The sequence below is a fragment of the Heterodontus francisci genome, chromosome 16 (assembly GCF_036365525.1).
Source record: "Heterodontus francisci isolate sHetFra1 chromosome 16, sHetFra1.hap1, whole genome shotgun sequence".
In the NCBI taxonomy this organism is placed as follows: domain Eukaryota; kingdom Metazoa; phylum Chordata; class Chondrichthyes; order Heterodontiformes; family Heterodontidae; genus Heterodontus; species Heterodontus francisci.
This window is the reverse complement of record NC_090386.1, coordinates 57520008-57545229: the sequence shown is the minus strand read 5'-3', so window position 1 is coordinate 57545229 and position 25222 is coordinate 57520008. Positions and strand designations below refer to the sequence as shown.

The 25222-nt window shown below is 41.7% G+C and overlaps 1 protein-coding gene across 3 annotated transcripts in view; it reads right to left on the bottom strand.

Annotated features, from left to right (window-relative positions):
• The window catches only part of LOC137378111 (cadherin-4-like), a 714047-nt gene that overhangs the window by 62095 nt on the left and 626730 nt on the right, over positions 1-25222 (bottom strand). For all 3 annotated transcript variants that reach the window (XM_068048209.1, XM_068048211.1, XM_068048210.1), the window contains 4 exons: positions 23606-23743; positions 14941-15126; positions 11754-12007; positions 5521-5663 (listed from right to left, as the gene is read on the bottom strand). In XM_068048209.1, coding sequence (XP_067904310.1) covers positions 5521-5663; positions 11754-12007; positions 14941-15126; positions 23606-23743 — 721 coding nt within the window. The remainder of the gene's footprint in view (positions 1-5520; positions 5664-11753; positions 12008-14940; positions 15127-23605; positions 23744-25222) is intronic.

Here is a 25222-nt window from a genome sequence, read left to right as displayed (position 1 = left end):
ACTTACTATATTTTACAAAACATAAAAGCATTTTATCACTGGTGCTAACCAGCATTGTTCATATTAAGGGGGTATTTACACTTGAACAGTATCACAACTGCGAATAGGTTCAACTTCACACTGCTGTAGATGTAGTGTAAATAGACTGAAATGCAGCACAACAGGGCTGCTTGGAGAAGAGATCTCCCTCCATTTTAGTTCAGTTAAGTTGGGCCTTGATACTCCAGTTGCATTCCAAATTTGGTTTTGATTTTGGACCAACATTAAGCTTGTGAACCTGGAATCTCCACGAGGATTCTCGTGATCTCCAACTCCGTTGCTTCAATGATAAAGTTGGAGCATAAACACATTCTTAATATGAACTAGGCTTGTCAGCTGCAGTAATATAATTTGACTTGCATTTATATGGCATTTTTCAGAACCATCAGACATCTCAGAGCACTCTACAGCCAATTGTGATCATTGTAGTAATGTCGGAAATGGTAAAATGGTAAAACATTGGTGAAAGAGGACAGAACACCTGTACAGATGGAGTAAAAAGATTAAAAATAAGGCCCTTTACATTGTTTCACCAATGGTTCGCTTATTCTTTTGCTCAAGTTATGGGTTAAGATCAGGGGAATCTTGCAGGACATCTCCCTCATGGAGTGTAAATTCACCACAGGTCTTCAATAAGGGCTTCAAGTAATTTTGGAATCACAGTTGTTATGAAAGTGCTTCCATTTTTAAATATTTTTTGAGGACTCATGTTTAAAAATTGTGGAAATGGATTAATTTGAAAAACTGAAGCAATTCCATAGATTCTGGACATTTTTTTTTAAAAAGGTCACTGGAAGGACTTGAGATTTTTTTTTAAAAGTAACCCTTACTGGATGTCACATGTCTTAAGCTAAATAAACAGCAGGAGCCTTGGTGACTAGGGGGAGTTGTTTACAGAGAAGTGACATGTCAAGATTTATGGTAGTCAAGAATTGGTTTCGTTTTGGATATTGTTTTGAGTCAGTTGGGGGGTAAGACTGCTAAGAGAGTAGCAACCAGCCCATGCTTTTTCCACCTCTTTGAGAAACCCTGAGAATCCAGTATGATAGCTGAAACCCCTGATGCCCCATTTCTCCTGGAAAGCCTGCCAGACTACTCCTCAACGTCGTCTGAAGAGAATTGCTCCAAAAAGATTCTAGTGACAGCTGTCTAAGCTTATTTGGGATGCCAGAATAAAGGGACAACTGATATCATTCCATATCTTCTCCTTTTCCTTCAAGAATTAACAATTATTTGGCCAATGTTTTTTTTTGTCTTTTTGTAAAGAGAGCTCTGCAGAGAAAACTTCTTTATTTTTTCTTTAACCTTTGTGTTTGTGTGTGTCTCTGTTCGGCTAATTTAGAAGGGAACTTTCATGTTTCAATCTGTGTGTTAATGCTTTGCATCTTCACTAAATAAGACTCATTTTATTATAAATTAATAATTTTTTTGTTTATTAAGAAAACTGGTTGGTGGATTTTATTCTGAAATAAAAAGTATATAATTGTCCATATTGGTAACTGGGTAAACATTTAAATATATGTTGTGACCCATGGAGAAGTGGAACTAGAGAAAGACAGTGCAATCCTCCTGCTTTGGTCATAACACAGTTCACAGTGCTTTACTGTCACCAGGCTTCCAAATTGAGCTTGATATTAAATTTCAATAAGTGGAAAGAATAATATTCTGGCTACTTATTTCTGCTACATCTCCACTGACTTTCAGGGCAGGATCTTACTGCCTTTGAAAAAATTCTTCCAACAAATTCTTCTGATGGTCTGTCAGTCCAGTCTGCCTGTGCAATCTTCCCAAGGTGGCCAAGTAAGGGGCCGCCTCCAGGAGCCCCATCCAATTAAGGATGGCAGACAGGTTCTTGAGGCTGCAGGCCCAATCAGAGGACCTGGAGCTTTGGAAGGCCAGCAGTCCACCGGGAGAGGTGGTGCCACTCAGGAGGCAAGGAGAGCATGAGGGTTCCTTAACATGGAGACATCTTTGGAGGTGTGCATCAAATTTAAAAATTGTGAGGACCAAAGCCGGTAGGCCCCTTGGAGTGGAAGGAAAACCCCTGCTATGGAGTCGTGTGGGCTGCAGATGTAGCATTTTCTACCTGCGACCCTGTCATTGGGACATGGAGTCTGTGGCTCCCATAGCCACCCAGCCTGCTGCCAGGGGGCCTCTTGCACTGAGCCGGCAGGCTTGGCACAGTAGAGGCTGCTGTGCCACTGGGAAGATCCCAGAGGAGTCCTTCCCTCCACTTAATTACTCTTGTAATTGCTAATTATTGGTTACCCGTTGCTGTCGGGTGAGTAGCCATTGCTAGTATGACCCCACCTCCAGCAAAATCGCCTGAAGGCGGGAGCACGTCAGGCCACCGACCCGACATGGACCTTTCCTATTTCCCTCCTGGTTTCACCTCCATGGGTCTCATAAGATTCTGCCCCCAGGGCTGAATTTTCGCTTCAGGGGCAGGAAACAGGAGTTGGGACTGTTTCTGGGTCCCGAAACCACCTCTGTTGGGGAGATAGTCACTGTAAGATTTTGATGGAGGCGCTCCTTTAATTGGCATGGAGACAAGTTCCCTGTCCAATTAAGGGTGGCAGGCAGGCAGGCTCTCAAAGCTGGAGGCCCAAACAGAGGCCTTCCAGCTTAGGAGGAGCAGCAGGTTGCAGTAGAGCATTTCAACATGGAGGCACCTTCTCAACCTTTAAATAAAAAACAGATTCAGCAGCCAGGCCACCAGTATGAGGGGGTGGGGGTGGGGATCCCTCTACAGGGTGGCCTTTGGCTGCACCTGCATTTAGGCAGGCAGAAAGTGCCTCTAGGCCTGCCTGGAATAACCGACCCCCTCCAGCCTGTCGCTGGGTGCCCATCTAAAGGCAGTTAAACTACCGACTTTGCGTCAGGAAACTGGAGGCTGACTGAAAAATCCCAGTTGGCCTCCTTTAACTGTGCTTACAACTCTTAATGAGCCTAATTGATTGCCCACTTCATTGGGGTGGATAGCCCTGTCAGCCCTGAACCCACCTCGCCAAAAATGGTCGGTGCCGGGAATGGGGTTGGGAAACCAACACGCTGGCCGGCACCAATGTTTTAAGACCCCGTTTGCCTCCATTCCTGAGCTCGGCGAGGCCCAAAAATTCAGCCTTCAGAGTCGACTTCAATCTCCGTGTGGCAAAACCAGATAAAAATGGGTCAGAATTTTACCATTTCAGAGACTCTGACTGGCATGAAAGCCTTGACAGCCGTGGAAAGCATCATTATTGCTCAGACTGCAGCTGACTAAAAAAGCCAGCCACCACCATCTTAGGTGTCAGCTGTGGCTCAGTTGTTAGCAGTCTTGCCTCGATCTTAAGGTTCTGGGTTCAAGTCCCACTCCAGGACATGAGCACAAAAGTCATGGCTGACACTCTAGTGTGGTGCTGAGGGAATGCTGCATTGTTTGAGGTGCCCTCTCTTGGATAAGATGTTGAACTGAGGCCCCGTCTGCCCTCTCAGTTGGATGAAAAAGATCCCATGACACTATTTCAAAGAAAAGAAAGGAAATTATCCCTGATGTCCTGGCCAATAATTCAATCAATATCACTAAAACAAGACTCTCGGGTCATTATCACTTTGCTGTTTGAGGGAGTTTACTGTGTGCAAATTGGCTGCCACGTTTCCTACATTACAACAGTAGGAGAATTGAGGGAAGGTGAGGATGTGGTAGGGAATATGGGATTAACGTAGGATTAGTATAAATGGGTGGTCGATGGTCGGCACAGACTCAGTAGGCCGAAGGGCCTGTTTCAGTGCTGTAGCTCTCTATGACTCTTCACTTATTCGTACCTCTGCCTCAATGGCATGGTGAGGAGGTTTTGGATTTTCATGGTGACTTTGTCAGTACATGGTCATTTCTTGTGTTTTTTCTTTATTCCCCACTCTGCATTTTAACTGAATTGTGCATATGAATGCTGAGGCTTAAATTATATCAAAAGAAACGTGAGGTTATTGTTTCTGCCAGATCAATTACCTTTGTAATTAGTGGCTACATCATGAAGCAATATATGTGTCAAAACTTTACACCAGATGAGCAAAAGCATAGAGCAGCTAATTGCTTGATTTTTCTCCAAATATCCCAAGTCAAAAGCTAGGGATATTCAGAACAAAGCTTTTCAACTAGAATACTTCTAAATAGATCTGTCAAGTATAATAATGTAAGTGTTGTGGGTGAGTCTGGGTTGAAGCCAAATGCCAAGTATGGTACGTCTAGACAAAAGAGCAACAGAAGATCAGATCAGATCAGATCAGATCATGAGCCAAACCAAGCTTGAGAAACTATGGGCCAGGCTGTGAAAACAGTATATATGTAGGCTTTATTAGAGATTTCAATTGCTCAGAACATCAGCATGTCTTATTTCAGACAACCCAAATGACGCACATCTGCTGTGAGATGAGAGGAGCATGATCAAAAGGACTGCCCAAACAGGGCAACTTTTAGTTCAATCTTTAAACTGAGAAGTTTCATTAGGCCAGATATAGTCTGTTTCCATCAGCATATTTTTAGTTTGATGCCTAGTAAAAAAGCAGTAGTTCTGCCTGCAAAAATTTGTACAATATGAAATATAGACCAACATGCTCTGGGATTATTATGTAAATTCAACAGCTAAATCCAGTTAGAATAAAATACAAAGCAGTTTGAACCTGCTCTATAGTTAGTGCTGAGTTTGACAGTGTACTTGTAAAAATCAGTTTTAAGAAAGCTAGTTTTCAGAAATGTTCAAAAGACCAATCATAAGAACGCCAGCACAAGGATAAACCTCAGTAGGAGACTCCTGAGGAGGGCTTAGGCACAGTTTATTCCAAGGTCGTTGCAAGAACTTAGACCTAATTCCCAAGTTGATATATAAGCACTCTCCTTTCACCCAATCTTAAGATACAAACAAGAAAGTGTTCCACAGTTTATTCCAACAGTCATTACCAATTTTTCAAAACATTCTATATTCTAACTTTTAAAAAAGTGAATGGGGAGTAACACATTCCTTCACTGCTGCCTTGCAAGTCAAGAGATACATTTTGGACATTTTCTGCCTCTCTGGAGCAAAGCTCAGCTCCACTACTGGGGGGCATCTAAAAAATTATCTGTTTGAAGATTCAAGTTTCAACCGTTGTTGGAATTCAAACCTACAATCCCAGTCTGTGAAATTAGTCTAGTGGAAGCTACATAGGGAATCAATGAATGGACCTTATATTCAAATGACGGATACAAGGACCAGTGAGAAATGAAAATAAGCTTGCATTTTTTGTTCAACTCCCCAGCATCAGCATCAACACCACCCCACCCCACTAAACACTGAAATTGTATTTTGGGAACAAGCTATTTTTCAACATTGCTCTGTTTTTTAGGCAGTTGAAAAAAACTTAAAGAGGTTTAAGTAGAAAGATGCAAAAGGGCAGGTCATCACCCGACTGATGCATTATATTGCAATGTTCCACAGGAATAAACAGCGTGAAGCCAAGACCTACCATTGTCAGCTGCCAGGAATATGGCTTCATACAGATTATTTTTAATGTAGATCGACTCTCTGTCCAGGACTGCTGTGGTTGTGATCTGACCAGTTGTGGCATTAATGTTCAGCCAGTTTGCAGGATCTGACAGTTCAGAATATCTGAAGAAAGGAGCAAATATTAATAGAAATTTAACTACTCAGTCAAGAAGCTGATGATAAAGTTAGCTGAATGCACATCAAAGCAATAACTTTACAAGCAATGGTGCAACAAATGAAAGTTAATTTGAACTCCTTCACATCAGATAAACAGCACATGCTTTTCACCTATTAGTCTTGATTGTCTCATTGCAGTTCAGATGCTTCTGACTAGAAAAGTGTGAACCATCCTGTTTAGTTCATGTAATTTTCCGTGAGTAGGGAACACTGGCATTGGAAAAACCTATTTCCTACAGGTGAGAACTCTATAAAACATTACAATTTGATGTCAGTGACATTCTGCACTCCTCTACCAGATATTTGGACACTGTTCTGATTCCTGTGCAGATCAACAAACCAAAAGAATCGAACTTACCGACCGATCTCAATAGAAAAACAAAAAGGACAAAACTTCGCTTTATTAATTTTACTTTATCAAACCAAAATCAACATAAATTAAAAATGAATTAATAGTCATACCACAGTCCACAGTTTACAGATTACATATTAATTATCAGATACAACAACGATAGATCTCATGGATTTACTGGGCAGTCCACTCAGCATATATGGCACCAGTAACAGCCACAAAGTCCTCCAGGTAGCAAGTCCTGGCCAGAGGGCTAAAAACTAAGGTGAGAGCCCACCTCCACCAGGCCTGAAAGCCACGCTGCAATTTTGCGTGACCCAGGCCCTTAATCGGCCTTGGTCGGGACTTCTGACTTCTGCCACTTTGTGGCAGGAAGTCCCACCTCCAAGAACTGCCAGCCAATCAGAGAGCCAGCAATTCTTCACTCCCAGGAGCGCCACAGGGAGTGGCGGCCACTGTTGGGATTGCACTCAGCAAGAAGAGGACGTGCATGTCATCCTTCAGTAAAGTAAGTGGAGTTCGGGCCTCACGGAGGACAATCGGCTGGGGTGGGGGGGGGGGGGGCGGGTAGGTTGGAGTCAGATAGCAGGGTGAGGGGGTAGTTTTAGTGGGGCTGGCCCACACCGCTGGAGGGGCTCTCTGTGGGGCACAGGGGGCCTGATCAGGAGGGTTGCCAGGCTTAATTGTGTGGGCTGCTGAGCTGCTGACATGCCTGTCCACCACTGGTAAGATACCAATGAAGGTGGGATGAGGCCCTTAAGTGGTACTTAATTGGCCATTTAAAGGCCTCAACTGGCCTGGGATGGGCAGGCCATTTGCCACCTCCCCTGCTGTTGGTAAAATAGCAGCATGGGTGGGTAGGTGACAGGCATGACACCCCTCACCTCCCACTTGATTTTTTGCCATCTCCCATCTCCCAACCTGCTCCCAGGGGGGTGGGCCATAAAATTCCAGCCCCCGTCTTCCAAGATGCAGTAGCTGATATTCATCCAATAGCAGTTCTCCTGCACCCCCAAACTCCACAGGCATGCTCTCCAATAAAACTGCGCACCAGTCCAGACCTTCCTTGATTCTGCTCACAACTGCCTTGATGGGGGTGCTCCACTGGTGTTACCTTAAGCAACCGAAACAGTTATTACAACTCGTATTTGCCAATGGCCTACTCCCAGATTCAGCTTTCTCTCTCTGCAGCTTGTCTGCCCAACAGCCTGCAGCCTGCTTCAACTCTACAATCTTATAATCTGAGCTTGGATAGCTCTAGTGACATGCTTCTGGTCAAATGACTCTGTCTTATTTGGTTCCAACCAGTTCTGACTCCCCAGAACCCTGAAGATTTTAGTTTCACTTTTAAGTTAGGGTCCATCTAAAAAAAAACAAGCTCTGAAACCAGAGTCAGTGCACCTAACAAAATTCAACAAGTCATCTGTTCAAACAACAGTCTGAACATACTCACCACTGGTCTCACAAACTACGGACCCCATCACAACATGCAGGGCATTGTTTTGAATCACACATCTAAAATGGGAATCTACAGTCATTAGGCAATGCTAAGTCTCTTTAAGATCATTTCTTAACAGATTTTCATTTTTTTGTTTGCTTTCTGATGCCCATGAGCCTTTGTGCCAGTGCTCTAATGTTTTCTGCCCATGGCACCATTATGAGCACCAAAGGGATTCCCCCCCAAAAAATCTTCCTATCTGAAATATTTCATAATAAAGGGGATAAACGAATTCCAACTTGGTTAGATGAGAGGTGTTCTGCATCCAGCCACTTGTACCCATACACCTGGCTCTGCCCATATAGATGAACATATACCTCATATTGGCAAATGATTAGTGATGCGAAAGTTCATATTCCCAAAGGAAGCTGGGAAAGCACCACTGAAACATGGGTATGTCTGATAACTATACGATGGAGGTTTTCTCAGACACCCCCTAATCACATTCAGGGTAATTTTCACTTTTGGCAGAGGTGAAAAATTGGCGATGATATTGGAACAGCCACCATTATACATCCATGTTGGGAACAGCTGATTATCTATGGTTGGGGAGGAGGATTGGAAAGGAAGAATTGGATCACAACTCAAACTGAGCATTTTTGGAGGTTGAAATTATCTCCTATGACCCAGAATTTGTTCAGAGCTAATCCTGCTCTGCTGTTCTAGCAGCTCTGAATAAATTTAGGTCATAGGGGATAATTTCAATCCCCAAAAATGGGTGGGTTTGAGTCAGGTGTAATGTGAAAATGTAAAACATCTCAAATCTGAGTGCAATCCGCCTCAAACCTGACCACTTCCAGTTTTAAAGGAAGGGGGATGAGGGGTGATGGCCAATCTGCTCACAAGAGGCAGGTTGGTCATAGAAACCTTTTAAGGAGGCTGGGTGTTGTCATTTTAACAGTTTTTATTTTTAACCCATGTTGGGATAAAAAGAGGCAGGGAGGGCTGGATCCATTAGGTAAGTGCTTTTACAGCACTGCTTGTGTGCCGGGAGGAGCATGATTGTTTCATTTCAGCTCAACAAGCATACCTGTAAACACCCCACCACCGAAACTTTGATCGAACACCACCTGACCACCATCACCCTCACAGGAACCAAAGGAAGAGTTTTAACTCCATCCCCCCGACACCCAGCAGAAACCAGGCAGAACAGTAGTTGAAATTCAAACAACACACTCAGTGTGCATTTCCTGCCCTGCGGCTGATTTAGCACCATTGTTTTCTTAGGTGGCTGAGGAGCAAATTACTGAGGTTTATTACAGGTGCTATTTTAACTGCCTACTGAGTGCGGTATATGCTGCAGACACCTAGCTCAGTAATGGCTATCAACCAGCAGAGGCCCTGTAAGATGTGTATAAAATCATCTTTGTGGAACTCAGCTGTCCCCCAAAGACAGCTTGGGTTACTGCTCCTTCCCTGACACCATGTGCACTCCTCACCAGCACCCAACTTCTCATCTATGGGAGCCATCAAACCCCCTCCCATGATTTACTTTGGAGCTAGCCTAGTGACCTCCAGGCTTCTCAATCTTCATAGGTACAAAGCCTGAGAGCTGCTTCTGAATGCCCATTATGGGTGGATAGCTGGCTGACTAATGAGACCAGGCCTCTAAAATATGGACCGAGCCTCTCACTGCAGGTCACAGGTGGGCAGTCCTGCACATCCCACTGGCTTCCCCCCTGAAAGTTAAAATTCTCTTCCAAGTGGTTGTCTTTCACAGAGGAGTCCCCAAACCAAGAGACTGGCCAAATTGTATCTCTTAATAATGGGTCATAAAGGAGCAATAATTATAGCCATAAAGAAATATATATCTGAGGAAAGTGGAAGAGTTTGCAAATGAAGCTGTAGACTGGATGAGTTTATATATGGTAATCAATTTTCAACAATATAGCCTTTGGAAGAAACACATTCAGGATCATTAAACATTTAAAGCAATAAAAGAAAATAAATATAAATGAAGTAGTAATATGTTGTGCAGGGAAGAAATACTCAAACAGGCAGATGGCCTCATACATGGTCACGAACCAATGTTGTAAACATTTATGTTTTAAAATCTTATTGCTTTCAAGTTGAAACAATTTATTGGTCTCTGAACAGACTTTCCAGCATATCTGTTTTAGAACGAATACCATGTCTGATGAAGGGAAGCCTTTTAACTAAGTTCAGTGTAACAAATAAAAGGACAGAGACAATGACATAAATAAAAAATAATTACTGTAATAAATCAGTTATAAGCATCTGCTTTGCCATCATCTAATTTCCTTATAAAAGAATTATTATTGGAGTTAAAAAAAAAACTACGCTTACTCCCAGATTCCCGCACAATCTTTTTACCTCTCCAACTGCCATGCAATCAGGACAAACAGTGCAAGTAAACCTGCGAATGTGGTTGTAGAACAACTCAGACTTGAAAAAGGATAACAATGACCAAGGTAGAATGTTCAATGCAGTAGTAAAACAACACATGCTGGAAATACATAGAACGTCCATTAGGATCTAAACCCCAAACATAAATCTGCCCTTTATCTTGATAGATGCTGATGGACTTGCTGTGTATTTCCAGAAATTTCAGTTATCTAAGACTTTTAGAATATGCAGTTTCATTTTATTATAGGAGTCAAGATTACGCTAAAAAAAACAGTCCCTCTATTAACTGTAGATCTTAAACGAAAAGTAAGCAATAATGAACAAGTCTTGCCCATTATCAGAGACTAGCAGCTCAATGTAATTTCTGGTATGCAGCATTAATTCCCAAGTGTGAGCTTGGCAAGATGTTTTATTACAATTTTAGAAGCGGATGTTTTATTAGACAGACACTCATCTACATATATTTTTGCCTCGTCCAACCTCGCAACAAACCATATTTCATAACCTTGGAATTAATTAAGACATTACTTCGGCATATCAAGGCTGCAGAGTTGCTAAGTTTCAAAAATTAATATGAGTGGGATTACTAAGCATGGTGAACCTACCTCAACCTATAGTGTTTCTGCAATTATACAGGGCCTTGGTGAGGCCACACCTGGAATATGGTGTGCAGTTTTGGTCTCCTTATCTGAGGAAGGATGTTCTTGCTATAGAGGGAGTTCAGCGAAGGTTTACCAGACTGATTCCTGGGATGGCGGGACTGACATATGAGGAGAGATTGATTCGGTTAGGATTATATTCGCTGGAGTTCAGAAGAGTGAGGGGGGATTTCATAGAAACCTATAAAATTCTAACAAGACTTGACAGGATAGATGCAGGTAGGATGTTCCCGATGGTGGGGGAGTCCAGAACCAGGGGTCATAGTCTAAGGATATGGGGTAAACCTTTCAGGACTGAGATGAGGAGAAATTTCTTCACCCACAGAGTGGTGAGCCTATGGAATTCACTACCACAGAAAGGAGTTGAGGCCAAAACATTGAATGTTTTCAAAAAGGAGTTAGATATAGCTCTTGGGTCTAAAAGGATTAAAAGGTAGAAATTATTCCTGTTGGTCAGCGAACAGTAATGGCTTTTACAGGAGAGGATAGGAGGGGAACTTTAAATGAGGAAAAATATAAGCTTCTGAGCAATGTTGATGTAGAAAATTGTTTCAAGAATTTAAAACACAAAGAAAATAGTCATGCATATTTTTCTGTAAGCGAAAAGAGTTTAATTTTTAAAAATTAACACAAATATACTTTATTGCCATTTGAATGTTACGCCTATCCACTAATGTACTGATCATGCAAAATATCTTTTCTCACAATTTTACCTCTGCCCAATTCTCTTCCTTTCCCTTCTCTCCTGAAGATGATGACCTCTTGCTGGGGTACAGTTGCATAGGCACTGGGCACACCAGTCAATCAGTATCAAATCTCCCTATTTTCAAAAGGGGTCTGATAACGGTGAACAATATTCTGATTTGTCTAAAGTCGAGTGAAATATTTTTATCTTGCTGATATGCCAAGCTGGTTTTCAGTGACAGCCAGATTGCACCTGTTCTTTGCACAGGATGGGGTAGATTTTAATATTATGCCACAGTGTAAACTGGGTAATAGCAAATCAGCGAGTCATGGAAATAAAAATAAGGAGAGATGTAAAATGGGCTGCAGATTCACTATGACCTATTTTATACTCTCACACAAAATCAAAATTAATGTGTTTTAGGGATGGGGAGGAAAGGAAAAGCTGAATTAATTTTTTTGGTTGATCATCTTACCGTACTGCTTGCTGCATAAAGCGGTCAGGATCCTGAGCTGCAAATGTTGTCAGCAGTGTGCCTATTGGCATCTCTTCCTCGTGCCTGATCAGTTTGGGATTAGGAATGAAAAATGGAGCTTCATTGACATCTGTGACAGAGATAGCAACGGTTGCTGTGGACTGGTGTGAAGACAGAATTCCATTTGCTAGACGTGCTAGATTCATTACCACCACTGTCAGCACAAAGGCCCTGTTTATCTCATAATCTACTGGCTGAAAAACAGAAAAGCCCAGATATTGGATTAAGTATCTCATTCCCAACATATATAATGCTTGAGAAAAAAAAATTATGCACCCTGAGGAAGATTGGAAAAATTAACAGTGCACTTATGGCAGATGAAGCACTCTGTTGGGTGCTTAAAGTCAGGGAATTATGTCTCAATTCTTTTTTAAAAAACAAAACATTTATTTCACATAATTTTAGTATTACGCAATACAGAGATATTAATTATAATCCTTATTATTAGTAAAGCATCGGAAATCAAGCCCTGATCTGTCCATTCTTGTTAGGGGATTGGAGGAAAGGTGGTCCGTGCAGAATACAGATTAAGGCTTTGTGCTATGTTACAATTCAGCTGATGGAAGAAATACTTTTTATGAGGAAATGTGAACCGCCAAGATTTTCCAACAAAAAAGTTAAATCTTTATTTCAGTTGTTATTGCCTTCCCTTGTAACTGGCCATGAAATTCTGGAAATAGCACCAATGAATGGCTTGGTTATCAACAGTGATTGGCTGTTAACACAAAAGTGGAAAAAAAATCAATTGTGACCGTGGGCAGAATTGTACACCCCACCAAAGAGCGGGAAGGTGGCGGGCGTAAAATGGAGTGGGAGGAGTGGAAGGCGCGGGGGGGCCCTTCCCTTCCAGTTCCCGCCTCTGCCACCACTTTACGCAGGGTGGTGGCGGCGAAACACAGCCCGCCCGCCCCAGGCCAATCAAGGCCCTTAAGTGGCCAGCTAACAGCTACTTAAGGGCCTCCGCTCACCCGTGGCCGGTCGGGCAGCTCAGGCCTGAGAGAAGCCGCCTGACAAAAGCAGAGGGCTTTCTGACGGCCTGAGGAAGGGAGCCCACATGAACAGGCACCCTGTGCCTGACGGAGGGTCACTCCCATACCCCAACTACCCCCAGCAACCAACATGCCCCCCAGTCCCCCATATTGACCATCCTTGTCTCGCCAGAGCCCAACCAATCACCCCTGGCGAGGCTCCAAAAACTTACCTTCATTCCAGGCTCCCCGACATCGTCCTTCCAATGGCTGGGTTGCAGTTCCAGCAATGGTCACTGCTCCCACTGGTGCTGCTGGGACTAAGAGCTTCTGGCCCGCTGATTGGCTGGCAGCTCCATTAGGCAGGACTTCCAGCCTCAATGAAAAGCCTGGGGACTGCAAAATGCAGATCAGATCCCCAGGCCAGGCAGAGGCGGGTTCCCCACAGATTTTTCAGGTGGTGGACAGCTCCCGTCCGCCAAGGATAAAATTCAGCCCTAGGTTTCTGATCAAGCTGATCTGTGCTCAATTTGTGAGACATTCAATCTCATTCACTAAAATGGACAAATTGTTCATAGAATTCTTCTTTAGTCAGGCTAAAAGGCTGTTGAATACACAGAGGTTTAATTTTGTTGTTGTCATTTAGGTATTCAATGTCAGTGACTCGACTGCAGCCCCATCAGTCTAAGCTTAATATTATGACAGAAAACTTCAACTGTAGATGTGTTTCCACATGTACTAGGGAACAAACAAAACATGTTCCAAAGAAGAAACAATTATAGGAACTGGCTATTGCAAGGATTATTTTGATGTGGGTTTTAATGAGGTAATTGTCTCGATTTAGTACAGTGGTTCTTAAATAAGACCAATGTGTTAGTCAGATAAATTCAGTGAAATAAAGCTGCTATGAGAAGAAGGCAACTTTACAAAATGTTTAGAAGCTCTACTCAGATTATGCCGCATTTTGAGCAAAGAAAATTCCACTTAATAGATCAGTTTTATGCAGCGTTCTATTTGTAAAACCTGACTGATTTCATAGCCTTTGCTAGACCTGACTAGCTGCCTGTGTTTCTGTCTCTTTTTTTTTAAATCTACCTCTGTTCACAGCTGTTCACATCAAAGCTGGCTCCATTAGCATTTTAATCACCTTCGTCTCAGTTTTTAAATTAAATTATTGCACTTTGCTTTAAAATAGCAACATTTAGAAGTAACTCTTTGCCCAAACTCTTCATGGAAAATGATCAAAAAAATCACAATCACAGGGTCTGAGATACTGCCAATGAACAAATAATAATCTATGGATTGCTGCAGCAACTCAATTTATGAGATTTATAGATCTCATCAGGCACAAAAAATGCTGAATTATTTAGTATTCCATCTAAAAGGGATACGGAACCTACACCATGTAGACGGTGAGGCAGGTTTTATATCCCACTAGTGTGCTGGCCTGATTATATGCGATCATAAACAGTACAGGTGAACCAGGCCAACAAGATTGAATGAACCATAAATTATACCCTGTGGGGTTTCATAAGATGTCCTTTACATGATACATTAAAAATTAATTTAGGGAAGAATTACCTGTTAAAAGATAAACTGGTTAAAAAAGGTAGCTTCATAGTACATTATATTTCTTTATAGTTTGGTTCCATGCAAGTACAAACTGCACAAAAATCTGCTTTTGTAGATGATCTGGGTACAATATGAACAAAAATGGAAAATCAAAAGTCTATATTCTGAGGTAAATTCAGTGATCCCTGACTCTCAATAGGGAGCCATGTGTGAGAGGTGTGCAGGTAATAGAGTTACAATATGGTAATGCCAATTCTCCAACCCATCAAACAAAGCTCGCCGCTAAAGCATGTGTTTATATATTGAAGTCTTCAAGTACCAACAATTAATTGATATGAGTAAATCCTACAATTACTCAAACTCCTACAGGACATACCTGAGTAGTGGCCTTAAAGTGATAGAATGAGTTCGCAATGAGTATCACAACCATGCTGTAGACCCCAGACTACCTGTGAGCAATGCCACAGGAGATCCACTAGTATGGCAATGTTTGTCATAGCATCCAAAACATACATCTCCAGCTCTTTCAAAATAATTGTGAATACTTAAAAAAAAATAATTTCAACTAAGAACAATAAAACAATTACCTTTATCACTGTAACCATGCCATCATTGGTGATTGGATCAGTATTAATAGCAAAATGGCCAGCAGGGTCTCCACTGACAATCTGGTACACTGCATTCCAGTTTGAAGTGTGTGGCTGGTCCCGATCTGTGACTGTTAGGTTAGCAATAACAACATCTATTTTGTTCTCTTGAACTTCTCCATAGAACTAGAGATAAAAATATGATTGTTACAAAAATATTGTTTTGCATTTTTCAGAGAATGTAATATGTTCACAATATCCTACAGCCCAAATATATTTAACCTTTAGTTACTTGACAACAAAAAATAAATAAAACTAATCAATCCAGCTACACAATTGCAATTATTGTACTTCAAATTCACAGGTTAAAGTACCTTCATTTGTATTTGGCCTGATGAAGGAGTAAAAGTAAATGGCTTAACTTACAGTACAGCATAACAAGCGAAACTTAAAAAAACATGTGGCAATTACTACTGCATGTACAACTTCCTAATAAAAGTAGGCGTCAACTGCCTATTTTAAGTATAGCAAGTTAGAATAGCACTGCAATGTATGAGAGTGATCTGGGAGACTTGCCAATGCCGAGCTAAGCAGCTAGAACTTGGCAATCTAATACTCAATTAATCATTTTAGTAATCTAAAGAGCATGTCTAGATACCCTAAACCCTAAATGTGCATCCAGTGCCTTGCATAACAGTAACTACAGATCTCTCAACTTAACATTAATTGTGGGGAAACTACTGGAATCTATGGTTAGAGACAGTGACTGAGCACTTGGCTATGAGGAACAACGAATGCAGGTGCAAAAACACCAGAGATGTTTTATCTGCAAAGCCATATATAGGGCCCATTTTCCAGGAGAAGTAGAAAAGCAGGACAAAGTAGAGGAGGAATAAAATGGAGGAAGCAGAGAAAAAACTGTTCAGCTGTCACTGATTTAAAAGTTCTTCCAAGAGTTGCCAGATGTGAGCCCTGCAACAGTATAACAAATGAGAGAAATCAAAAGCTACAAACTGCTTACATGATATTTGCATAGCATCCCTGCACAATACTTTAAAGTGTCTTTCTCCTACTTCCGACACAGTATGACATCTCATGGGAGCAGCAAGTGTAGTGCCTGAGGATCTCAAGGGATGGAGGTGGTATTCTACCTCTGGGTGGTGGGTCATGAGATAGCTTTGCTACAGCTGGAGTCACACAGCTGTGAGAAGGCTTTGACTGCCAGCCCCTGATTGCTAACTGGCACTTGATGAATCCTTTGAAGCAAGAAGCTAAACTGGACAGATGTTCAGCGACACCGAGAGGATGCTGTTCCATCTGTCCCTTCTCCTACCATGCCCCAAATGCTGCATATTTCTGCAAGACATGCAATAATGCAGACTAAAAGGTTCCACGGAGGAGGATCAAGCCCGTGAACAAGGATCTCTCAAGCCAATCTCCTGAATTGTGCAACCCTGGTCATGAATGACTCATGAGTTTTAGAATCCAGGGCATTCCTTTGCTATCCTGCCACAAATAGGGCAAACAATAAACAGTGGAAATGGTAGAAAAATGAAGTGTGGAGGCCCATTGCTACCACCTTCTTCTAATCTGGAAAAGCCCCTACTCCAATAGTTACTGGTTGTCCCTTTCTTGACCAGGGCGTGTTCTCCAGACACACACATCCTTTTTAATTTTTTCATGAGATGTGGACATCCCTGGCAAGGTTGGCATTTATTGCCCATCCCTAATTGCCCTTGAGAAGGAGATGGTGAGCTGCTGTAGTCTGTGTGGTGCAGGGACACCCACAGTGCTGTTAGGGAGGGAGTTCCAGGATTTTGACCCAGTGACAATGAAAGAACAGATATATTTCTAAGTCAGGATGGTGTGTGACTTGGACGGGACCTTGCAGATGGTAGTATTCCCATGTGCCTGCTGCCCTTGTTCTTTTGGACAGTCAAGGTCGTAGGTTTGGAAGGTGCTATGGAAAAACCCTTGGTGAGTTGCTGCATTGTATCTTGTAAATGGTACACATGCAGCCATGGTGCAAAGGTAGTGGAGGGACTGAATGTTTAACATGGTGGATGGGGTTTCAATTAAGCAGACGGCTTTGTCCTGGATGCTTCTTGAGCATTGTTGGAGCTGCACTCACCAGGCAAGTGGGAAGTATTCCATCACACTCTTGGCTTGTGCCTTGCATATGATGCAAAGGCTTTGGTGAATCAGGAGACAAGAATTCTTCTAACCTCATTATTTACATGGCTGATTCAGTTAAGTTTCTGGTCAGTGGTGACCCCAAGGATGTTGATGTTGGGGTAGTCAGCAATAGAACGTCAAGGAGATGTGGTTAGACTTTCTCTTGTTGGAGATGGCCATTGTCTGGCACTTGTGCGGTACAAATGCCACTTGTCACTTATCAGCTCAAGCTTCAATGCTGCCCAGGTCTTGCTGCATGTGGGCACAGACTGCTTCATTACCTGAGGAGTTCCAAATGGAACTAAATGCTGTACAATCATCACCGAACATCCCCACTTCTGACCTTATGATGGAAGGAAGGTCATTGATGAAGCAGCAGAATGTGTTTGGGCCTAGGAGGCTGCTGTGGACTCCTGCAGCAATGTCCTAGGGCTAAGATAATTGACCTCCAACAATGACAACCCTCTTCCTTTGTGCTCGGTATAACTCCAGCCAATGTACGGCTTTCCCCTTGATTTCCATTGACTTCAATTTTACTAGCGCTCCTTAAAGCCACACTCAGTCAAATGCTACCTTGATGTCAAGAGCATTCAAGATGGGGATTTTCCTGGAGCCTCCTCCTCCAGTTAATTTTTTAATTGGCCACCACCATTCACAGCTGAAATGTGGCAGGACTGCAGAGCTTTAACTTGATCCACTGGTTGCGTGATCACATCTCTGTCTATAGCATGCAGCTTCTGTTGTTTAGCATGCATGTAGTCCTGCATTGTAGCTTCAGCAGGTTAGCACCTCATTTTTAGATATGCCGAGTTCTGTTCCTAACATGATCTTCCATACTCCTCATTGAATTTTGCCCTCATTTCTACTTGTATCCATTTGATTTGCCAGCGGAGGTTTTCTTTTGACTACTAAAAATTAGTTTACCCTTTACAGGCTAGCAACAACCCTTTAAGAATTGCTGCTTGGCTGATTTTCCTGTGCACCTACCTCCCCATCCCTCTCCGCCAAATGTATTCTAGGCATTCTGAACGTGTTTTACCTGCTCAGGTTAGCCTATTCAAATTAGGGGGAGAAATTGCCTCACAAAGTTTAGCAAGACCAGCCCTCCTCACTGACAATCTGGGCATACCCACACCATCACGGCACAGTGGCGCAGTGGTTAGCATCGCAGCCTCACAGCTCCAGGGACCTGGGTTCAATTCTGGGTACTGCCTGTGTGGAGTTTGCAAGTTCTCCCTGTGACCGCGTGGGTTTTCGTCGGGTGCTCGTTTCCTCCCACCGCCAAAAGACTTGCAGGTTAATAGGTAAATTGGCCATTATAAATTGTCCCTAGTATAGGTAGGTGGTAGGGAATATGGGATTACTGTAGGGTTAGTATAAATGGGTGGTTCTTGGTCGGCACAGACTCGGTGGGCTGAAGGGCCTGTTTCAGTGTGGTATCTCTAAATAAAATAAAATAAATAAATCACCAGACTCAATCCCAGTTTTGCCTGTCATGTGAAATAAAAAATATAAAGTTAAATGGATTTGCCCATAGTACCTGTTAAATACACCTTAAATGTTGTTTTACTCCCTTTTGAGATGGGCATGAGAAAATGGGGTAAATATGAAAAACATCACATAAACAAGAGGAATGTTTTACAAGTGTGTTTAAAGTTTGTCTGCTCATATCACCAACAGTAATCTCTGGATTATAGCTGATAAGTGGCTGAGTTCACAGTGTAAACTGCTTCCAATTCTATCCTCGATTCCTCTGACCAGAATCAGATATTAGGCTTTTGGAGAAAAGTAATTTGCTTCAGGAACTAGTGGGAAAAGGAGAGTCATCAAGGCTGGAAAAATGTCTGAATTCCCAAGTAGATGAACCATCACCACACATCAAATGTTTCTTCACATTTTTTCTTCAGATCAAAAAATAAAGGGGTGAAATTTAAGAGGAACTTATCTTTGGGATCCCCTTTGGCCTGGTCACTTACTGATACTGGTCACAGCATGTAGTATGTACACTCCACCCAGTTCAGAACTAATGTGACACTCTGGGTCCAATGTACCCTTGCGCATGCCCTCAAGCAGATTTAAAGTGGCAGGCTATTGGAACATACCAACTGGTCACCACTGTTCTCAGGCCTCATTAGCAGCAGGCAGACCGTGGCTAGAGATCACCCTGAGGCAGTGCGCCAGCTCTAGGATGCCACACTTTTGAATGGCCCAGTTCGCCTCTGAGCTGAAAGAAGGTAAATAAAATGGTGTGTGTGTGTATGTGTGTGTTGGGGAGGGGGGTTGGAGGTTTGGCAGAAGGGGTTTGGTGGTGGTGGCTAGATCTCTATGGGTATGGGGGTTATTGGGAGGAGAGTTGGAGTGGCAATGGGCCAGGCTGGTGTTGTGGAGCCTAGTGGAGCATCCAGATCAGCCCTACAAAATTTAAGAGGAACTTATCTTTGGGATCCCCTTTGGCCTGGTCACTTACTGATACTGGTCACAGCATGTAGTATGTACACTCCACCCAGTTCAGAACTAATGTGACACTCTGGGTCCAATGTACGTCATAGGACCTGGATTAACATTTTAAATGGGCTTACTGCCAGACTCAGGCAGTTGCACCAGCTGTCCAGCAGGAAACTCAAGAGACCATTGCCCACCATTTCCGGTGCAGTATGACACTATTTTTGCGAGACAACGGGTCTGAAAATTCAACCCATTGTCTTCTCTAGCTCTCTAATTTGCCATTTAATTGAGAGAGAAACCCTCTCGATGGTACCATTTGCGTCTGGTACATAAGTGGTATGATGCAAATTTCAGGAATATGGAAGCTACTGAAATTTGTGCCTGAAGCTTCAAAGCCTAATGCTGTAATGATCACTGCCTTAATTTCATATAGTTAAAATAGAATTCATCAATGTATGGTTAGAGAAATCAATTAGTCTCAAGGTAGGATATTTTTGCAATTAGGCAGCTCATAAAAATACAGCACTGTACTTCCAGGATACCTTAACCTTTACTTTCATTTAATCATATTACTGCCATAGAGCTAGGTTCACATCTTTAAAAAAATTAACAACCTTATTCAAATTCTCTCCGCAACTGCTGCTGTGTATGAAAGTGTTACATTATTTTAGTTCTCCAGCTTGACTGTCTAGTTATTTTGAAAAGTTTGGATCATGAAACAAAAGGATTGTTTCATTTTTATACCATTAATTCTTAAGGTGCTGAATTTTCTGTAGAATAAAAATCTACTTTTACGATTTGACACCTAAAGAGTTGAATGCAAAAATTAAAATGAATAATTTACAAGCAATAAGTGACAAAGTAATGTGTTATATGGTCTATTCAATGCTAGCATTGTCCTCCAAGGACCAATATTGAATGGTGATATATCGTATGATCACTCTTAAAGAGTTACCAAAGGAAGTTATGAATGGAATTCCATTCTTCTCTAAAAGTATTTTTCAATGTGATAAAATATTAACATTAAAAAATTAATTTACACCAGAAATATAATTATAAACCTATGGGAACTGACAAAGTAGCTCTTATGAAAGGTTCTACAGACCATGACAGGGCTTCAGTTGAGACTGAGAAAATAGCTGCTTGTAACAAGATGCTACTATCTCTCACATTTGTAAAAGCAAAGTGTGCTACATCTCTGGAGCCTTATCATTTCTGCACCAGTAACTATTTTGCTGATCTTCTTAACACACTACTACTGCACATTCCTCACACAGCATCAAAAGCAACACTTACAATACAAAGCCATTGCAGTTTACTCTTTTCCCATGGGAGAAAGCTAAGTTATAAAATAGACATTTTTAACTGCGCTCCATTTGGCTCAAGGAAAATATCTTTCATCAGTAATTGCTTTTTTTCATGCTAAGGTTTCATACATCAGATTAAACCTTAAATCTGTAGTCACTGTGTTCCTTGAAATTCTACAACTGGTGGTCACTGTGTTTCTTGAAATTGCTCCTGCGTTTCTTGAAATTCATCATACGAAACATGAAATGTATTTGTCTAACTGCATACACCATCCTTTTTATGCCCCATTACCATTTTTAATAGTTCTTTAGTCCTAATCTCTTTCAGATGGGGAAGTGGATGTGAAATAAATGGGTTCACAGCACTCCTGACATGGAATCAATTCTGCTCCATCTATATTAACGACAGATGTACTTTGAAAACTGGGAACGACAATCTTGAAATTTACTTTCCAATCTCATCTTCAGTTCTTCTCTAACTCTCCCCCTTTTCCAAAGTCAAGAATCCAATTTTTAGTGGTTCTGCTTTGTGGCCTAGCTGGACATTGTTGTCCTTCGCCTGTGGCAGTTGGAAGCCAATTTTGAATCTTTCCAATGGTAGTTTGATACACTACCTTGTCCTGTCACTGGTTTAGTACAAATAAGGCCATTTCTTTTTGTTATGCAAGTTTTAAAAAAGTTTTCCTTCCATATTTCTTGTAGCTCTATGCTTCCCCAGCGGAGGGCCAAATCACAGACTCTAGCAGTACTTGCAGAAATTACTGAAATTAACCTCCCAATGAATGATTTAAGATGTAAGTGAACTGGAGTGTTTAATATTATTTAAAATGGACAATCATAAAGCCTAGCTTGCACTAGATAAATAATGAGGAGCTAACTGAAACAAAAATGATTTGATCTGTTTGTACCATATACAAGATGCACTGCAGCAACTCACCAAGCCTCCTTTGATGGCACCTTCCATCCCACAATCTCTACTACCTAGAAGGACAAGGCTAGCAGGCGCATAGGAACACCACCGCCTGCAAGCTTCCCTCCAAGCCACACACCATCCTCACTTGGACCTGCATCGTTCTTTCACTGTTGCTGGGTCATAAACCTGGGACTCCCTCCCTAACAGCACTGTGGGTGTACCTACATCAGATGGACTGCAGCAGTTCAAGAAGGCAGTTCACCACCACCTTCTCAAAGGTATTTAGGGATGGGCAACAAATGCTGGCTTTGCCAGCAATGCTCACATCCGATGGAAGAATAAAAAAAATCATGGAGACACCCTGTAACACAAACATTTTGATGTCTTAATGAATTCCCAAGCACAACACCCAATATTAAGTTTACTTTCCTGTATTTTTAAATCTTGTATCTGCAGAATTAAACTTGAAATTATTTTTACAATTTTTATTTTCAGGAACTTATCTATCACCCCTCCTCAAATGAAAAAGTACAAGGCTTCATCCCTCCCATCTAGCTCCCCTCAATTTCATATATCATTTGCTAAGCCATGTGACAAATTGGTTTGTTCTAAAACCTTCCTCTTAACCGTTTGCATCTAGTCACTAGAAGGTGGATGACATGGCTCATCATCTGATTAACTCTCACTGTCGGGAAGCATCATGTTTCAACTCTGCACTACTCTCCAAGACCAAAACCTCAAATTATAAGAAAAATTGTTGGTTAACTTTTATCCCACTGTTCATTCATACCACATACTGTGTTACAAATCCTGCAGCTTTAAGAATGAAACATTCAAGTGCATTCCTTTCCATGCAATTAAAAACTTAATTTAGGATCCTAAAAGAACTCTTCCAAATTTTAGTGTTCCAATGGACAAACTGTAAATGTCACTCAATATTTCTTATGCTTTTAAAGATGCATTATCAATCCCTTACATTTTTTTTGTTCTTATGTGACTCCCATGACTTAAATTTAGCAAAAATACTTCTTGAAAAATTGATATATTTCAAGAGTACCTTTTGTGTGTTTAAGTTGCTAAATTTCAAAACCTTCATGCTTTCCTTCATAGGACGGGGTATTGAGTACAAGGGTTGGCAGGTCATGTTACAGTTGTATAAGACTTTGGTTCGGCCACATTTGGAATACTGCGTGCAGTTCTGGTCGCCACATTACCAAAAGGATGTAGATGCTTTGGAGAGGGTGCAGAGGAAGTTCACCAGGATGTTGCCTGGTATGGAGGGCGCTAGCTATGAAGAGAGGTTGAGTAGATTAGGATTATTTTCATTAGAAAGACGGAGGTTGAGGGGGGACCTGATTGAGGTGTACAAAATCATGAGAGGTATAGACAGGGTGGATAGCAAGAAGCTTTTTCCCAGAGTGGGGGATTCAATTACTAGGGGTCACGAGTTCAAAGTGAGAGGGGAAAAGTTTAGGGGGGATATGCGTGGAAAGTTCTTTACGCAGAGGGTGGTGGGTGCCTGGAACGCGTTGCCAGCGGAGGTGGTAGACGCGGGCACGATAGCGTCTTTTAAGATGTATCTAGACAGATACATGAATGGGCAGGAAGCAAAGAGATACAGACCCTTAGAAAATAGGCGACATGTTTAGGTAGAGGATCTGGATCGGCGCAGGCTTGGAGGGCCGAAGGGCCTGTTCCTGTGCTGTAATTTTCTTTGTTCTTTGTCTTTGTTCAACAATGTAAGTCAATGATGTGCATGAGTACTTTGCAGATTGTAGGTAGATTATAGCCTTTTGCATGAACGTAAGGGAGTGTTTATACTTACTGTGGCAGCAGTGAATTCTGGAGCATTGTCATTCATATCGGTCACAATAATAAGTGCAGTTGCTGTATTGGAAAGGCCATAGTTTAGGTTCCCGTCCATATCAGTGGCCTGAATGATGACTGTGTATCTTGGGACTTTCTGAAAAGGAAAGGGCACAGTCCACAATAAATATGTATAACTAATTGAATCTGCATGCATTTGGGAACAGAAATTTCAGCAATTTATGTAAGCTTGTAATGTCATCAAAATACAGACCGCCATATAAGCGACTCCCACTCCTCAACCACATCTGAATCTGAAGGGCCTAATTCATCTGCAAATTAATCTCTAAATTTTGCAATTAAGAAACAAAAATAATTTACAGACCTAGTAATAAGCAAAGCTTAAAGTAGGCAAGATACACTCAGTGCACTTAAGTCTTATTTGTGGCATTTAAAACATTTAAATTCATGTAGAAATGCTGACTGTACCCCACAATGCCTAATTAGATTAATATGCCATTTAGGAATATTTACTCTGTTCAGAAAAATAAAGGTACTGCAGTCTCACTAGCAGATGGCTTCAGATTAGAATCTTAAGGAGTCAAGCTTGAAGACTTCTGATGAAAGGTCATCAATGCGTAAAGTTAGCTTCTAAATACTTCTGGTTTGGAACAGGTTTTACCACAAGGCCAAAAAACATACGGACACTGGTCTACGACCTAATTCTAAGTTAGAATTTGTAGAATATCCAATAGGAGTCTGACGTGCCTTACAGTAACTGAGTAAAAATCATTGATCTGTAAAGGGACTGATCAACTGAGATCAGTAAGAGTCAATGTACTCTGAGGAATTTCCCTTAGGGTAAACCCATGAAGAATGTCTATCATTTTAGCAGGGGTGAGGTGGATTAGGGACCAAAAAGGAAATCTTCTTGTGAAGGCAGAGTGCAGGCTGAAGTACCAAATTAATTCATTACATCTACCTTCATGAGAAAAGAGAATGCTGCCAATGTCACAGTGAAGGAGGAGGTAGTAGAGAAATTGGATAGGATAAAAATAGATAATGAGGAAGTACTTAAAAGCAGAAAAACCACCCATCCTAGGTTGCTGAGGGAAGCAAGTGGAGTTGAGGCAGAAGATCAGCCATGATCATATTGAATTGCGGAATAGGCTCACGGGCGGTATGGTCTACTCCTGTTTCTATTTCTTATTTTCTTAAGTTCTTATGAGGGTCATCAGGTGGTGGAGCTCCTGCTGAAGAGGCCACAGGAATGCACTAAAATGAAAACTCTGACCCAAACTCTCATCCCGATTGCAACTATGAAATAAAAGAAACTCTGGAGAATTTCCATGTGCTTAGGCCCAATTATTGTGACCTGGATAAAGTACTGCATTTAATTGTCTCTGAAAGTGACACTCAACAAATGGAAGAGAATCAGGTGAGGTCACAACTCCTTGAAAGGATGGAGGTGACTATCTCTTAGTATAATTGGAAGAAAACTACCAAAACTTCATTTTACAACCTTGATAAATGAATCCCCACCAGAAATTATGTGGCAAGTCTTTAACAGTTTGTCTTTTTAAATTGGGAGAAATTAGTGAAAGCCACCACCAAAGTTGAAAAGCGTAGGAGAGAA